General features: G+C 46.9%; 1 gene segment (V, D, J or C); it reads left to right on the top strand.

Moving 5' to 3' along the window:
- Positions 1-2,434: 2,434 nt before the first annotated feature.
- LOC129399835 (immunoglobulin heavy variable 3-23-like) lies at positions 2,435-2,997 on the top strand. The segment is given in 2 exon segments: positions 2,435-2,480; positions 2,582-2,997. Coding segments are annotated over 2 exon segments (462 nt in total).
- The last annotated feature ends 536 nt before the right edge of the window (positions 2,998-3,533 follow it).

The following is a 3,533-nucleotide window of genomic DNA, read 5'->3' as shown; positions in this document are numbered from 1 at the left end:
TTTCGGTAAAATTCTAGAGTAATTTTTATTCGGTTCTACCCTTCTACAATGCTAGTGTGACCTTCTTTGTTAAAGTCTGGGCTGAGTTTAATCCAGGATTCCCCCCACCGGGCATGAATAAGCAAACAGAACAATCCCTCCATACAGGGAAGCCTACTGAGGGACACTCTCCTCTGAACCAAACACACAGGATGCATTCTGGGAGCCTGTGTGTGGGGTGAGGTGTGAAAGGAGAAATAACATGGGCCAAGAGGAAATCCTGAAGTGAAGGGTTTTCCCACCATTTGTTGGTGATGATCACTACACAGGTGTCCATGTATGTCAGTGGTCATGAAACACAATGTTCTGTGAGTCAGTATTCTGGGCAGGGCTTGGCCTGATGTGAGCTTTGTTACTGCTCAAACCCTTCCAGGGTTAGAAGGCAGGAAGGAGCCAGGGCTGATGTGTAGTGTCAAACTCCACGCCCCTCCTGCACCCTGGTCCTGCAACATGCTCCAGGTCCACAAAACGTTCAGGATAAACATACTTGTTCTCATTTCAGGGGTGATATTCATTATATCTCATTGGTTCCTCTTTTGTGTGTTTTGTTTGGTTGTTTGTGCCACATCAGGTGTCCCCAGGCCATACTCCTCCCTTTGTGCTCAGGGATCCCTCATGCTGGGGCCTCGGGTAACCATATGTCATGCTGAGGATAAAGCCTGATGAGCTACATGCAAGAGACCACCTTTCACCTGGACTTATGCTTCCTCCTTTTTGCTGGGACCAGTCATTGGGAACGGGAATGCAACATGGGATGCTGCGAGTGTCAATGACAACAAACAGACAAGAAGGTAAAGGCGTGAGAGACAGGGGCCTCCCATCCTCATGCACATAGAACTTGAATGCCAACACGTTGATAATCATCATTTAGGATAGGAGATCATCAGAACAGCTCATTTAGGTCACTTGCTAACGCCGTCTGTCTGGCATAAGCTTTTACACATCTTAGGATCTTAGTATAGGGGGACAAACATCTTTAACTTAGGAGATGTTTCATCTGAGAGAAAGAGCAGAGACAGAGCAGACACAGGAGTCTGCCTCAGTGGTTTTCCACATCTCAGGGTCCTGAAATCTGGCCTTTCTCATTTTTCTATATAAACATTTGATACCTGGGGAGAAAGGGACTCTCATTCATTGTTGATGGGAATGCTGACTGGTCCAGGCTTTTTGGAAAACAATATGGACATTCCTCCCAAAACTAGAAATTGAGCTTCCTTATTAACCAGCAATACCACTCCTTGGAATATATCTGAGAGATGCAATAAAATACAGTGAAATGACATTTGCACTTGTATGTTTATTGTAACACATTTTGCAATAGTCAGAATCTGGGAAAAACCTGAGTGCCTGGGAATAGATGACTGGTTCAAGAAACTCTGATACATCTCTACAAGTGGAATACTATGCAACAGTTAGAAGAGATAAAGTTATAAAATTTGCATACAAGTGACGGACAAGGAGAGTGTCATGCTAAGAGAAATTAGTCAGAAAAAGAGGAACAGACATAGAATGACTGCACTCATTTGTGGAATATAAAGTACCATGGCATAAGACTAACACCAACAACAGTAGAGAAAAGGGTCAGTAGGATCACATCATGGTTAGGAAGGTGGTCCCATATGCTGGGGGAAAAGGCATTTGGGATGGAGAAGGAACCACTAAGTAAATGATGATTGAAGAGATCTCCTGGGATGTGTGCTGAAATTAGACCAAGGACCAAACATGGTGACCTCTTAGTATCTGTATTGCAAATTATAATGCCCCAAATTAGAGAGAAAGTAAGGATTGTATCTGCCACAGAGGCAGGGAGGGGGTGGTGAGGGGGTGGTGGGTGGGAGACTGGGAACAATGGTGGTGGAAAATGTGCACTGGTGGAGGAATGGGTGCTCGAGCATTGTGTGACTGAAACATAATCATGCAAATTTGTAACTGTATCTCACCGTGAATTTTTCTGAAAAAAAATAAATATTTGGTACCCATAACATTTAAACTGGGAGTGGCTCAGTGGATTAGTTTGTCTAGATGCTGGGACCAACTTGAATGAGATAGGAGCACATTATTACAAACATTTCCAGCTTTATTGTGTCAATTTATATTCCAAAATAAAAGTGACACTATACACAAAAAAGTGAATCATATCTAAAAATGCAACAATGTCGCATAATTTATTGTATGTAATAACTGAATGCTATGACACCTCAGTTCCTAATCTTTTCAAGTCCCAGCATCCCCATATCACCACACCTGCTCTGAGTCCTACAAACTCTCTCCCAGCTCAACCAAAACTTAATATGCAGAAAGAAGACATGCAAATGAGCCGCTCCCTGTGATGATGTAAAGAGCCCAACCTCGGCTCTGGGAGAGGAACTCAGGGATTCTGTCAGACGGAAACAACATGGCGTGTGGGCTGAGCTGGCTTCTCCTGGTGGCTGTGTTAGGAGGTAACTCAAAGGCGACAGAGACACAGAGCATGGGAGAGATGGGAGAGGCAGATCCTCTGTGTGAGGAGAGTTTCCTGACCAGGATGTCTTTGTGTTTGCAGGGGTCCAGTGTGAGGTGCAGCTGGTGGAGTCTGGGGGAAACTTGGTGCAGCCTGGGGGATCCCTGACACTCTCCTGTGCAGCCTCTGGATTCAATTTTGGCAGCTATGGGATGAACTGGATCTGCCAGGCTCCAGGGAAGGGCCTAGAGTGGGTCTCACGCATAAGTAGTAATGGTGATATTACATACTACGCCAACTCTGTGAAGGGCCGATTCAGCATCTCCAGAGACAACAGCAAGAACGAGCTCTCTCTGCAAATGAGCAGCCTGAGGGAGGAGGACTCGGCCCTGTACTACTGTGCGAGATACATAGTGACGAGAAGGCCCTACGGGCCCAAACACAAACCACCTGCAGGAGGAAGCAGGGTGAGCTTCAGGGCTGCAGGCCCCCAGGAGGCTCTGAGGACTCGCCCCTGAGGAAACGTTGCTCATGACCAGATGAATCGTGTTTCTGTGGAAATCAGGACTGGCCTGCCCCTCAGCTCTCAGATGACATCAACTCTCCTAGTGGGTTGTTGCTGAGTCCTCCATCCCCACTGTGTGCAGTAATGACTTTATTACACTCTCTCTTTTCTGATGAAAAGTTTCCAGTGACAGGACGACTTCCCTGGGGCCTGAGGGGCACATTAAAATGACCCTGTAGGACTTATCATGGTCTCCTGGTAAGACTCACTTCTTTGGAAAGCAGAATCCTGCCATCCACTCAGCTGTGTGCTGGCTCCTTCCTTCTGCTCTCAGACACACACTCTATGCCCACTGACCTCTACTCTCTCACCTGATCCCAGGGAGCCTCTACCCGGTCACCCTACACCTGGGAGTCCTGCTCTCTGGGATGGGCTGGCCTCTCACCCCCCACCCACTCACCAAATGGACATTCGGGTTTTCCCATTCCCTCTCCACCCTTCACCCCTTGTAGAGGAGAGACCAGATGTTGTGACACGAGCAGTGTTGAC

Source organism: Sorex araneus, chromosome X, assembly GCF_027595985.1.
Source record: "Sorex araneus isolate mSorAra2 chromosome X, mSorAra2.pri, whole genome shotgun sequence".
Classification (NCBI taxonomy): domain Eukaryota; kingdom Metazoa; phylum Chordata; class Mammalia; order Eulipotyphla; family Soricidae; genus Sorex; species Sorex araneus.
Note: the sequence above shows the minus strand (reverse complement) of the source record. Positions and strands in the feature narration are given on the sequence as shown.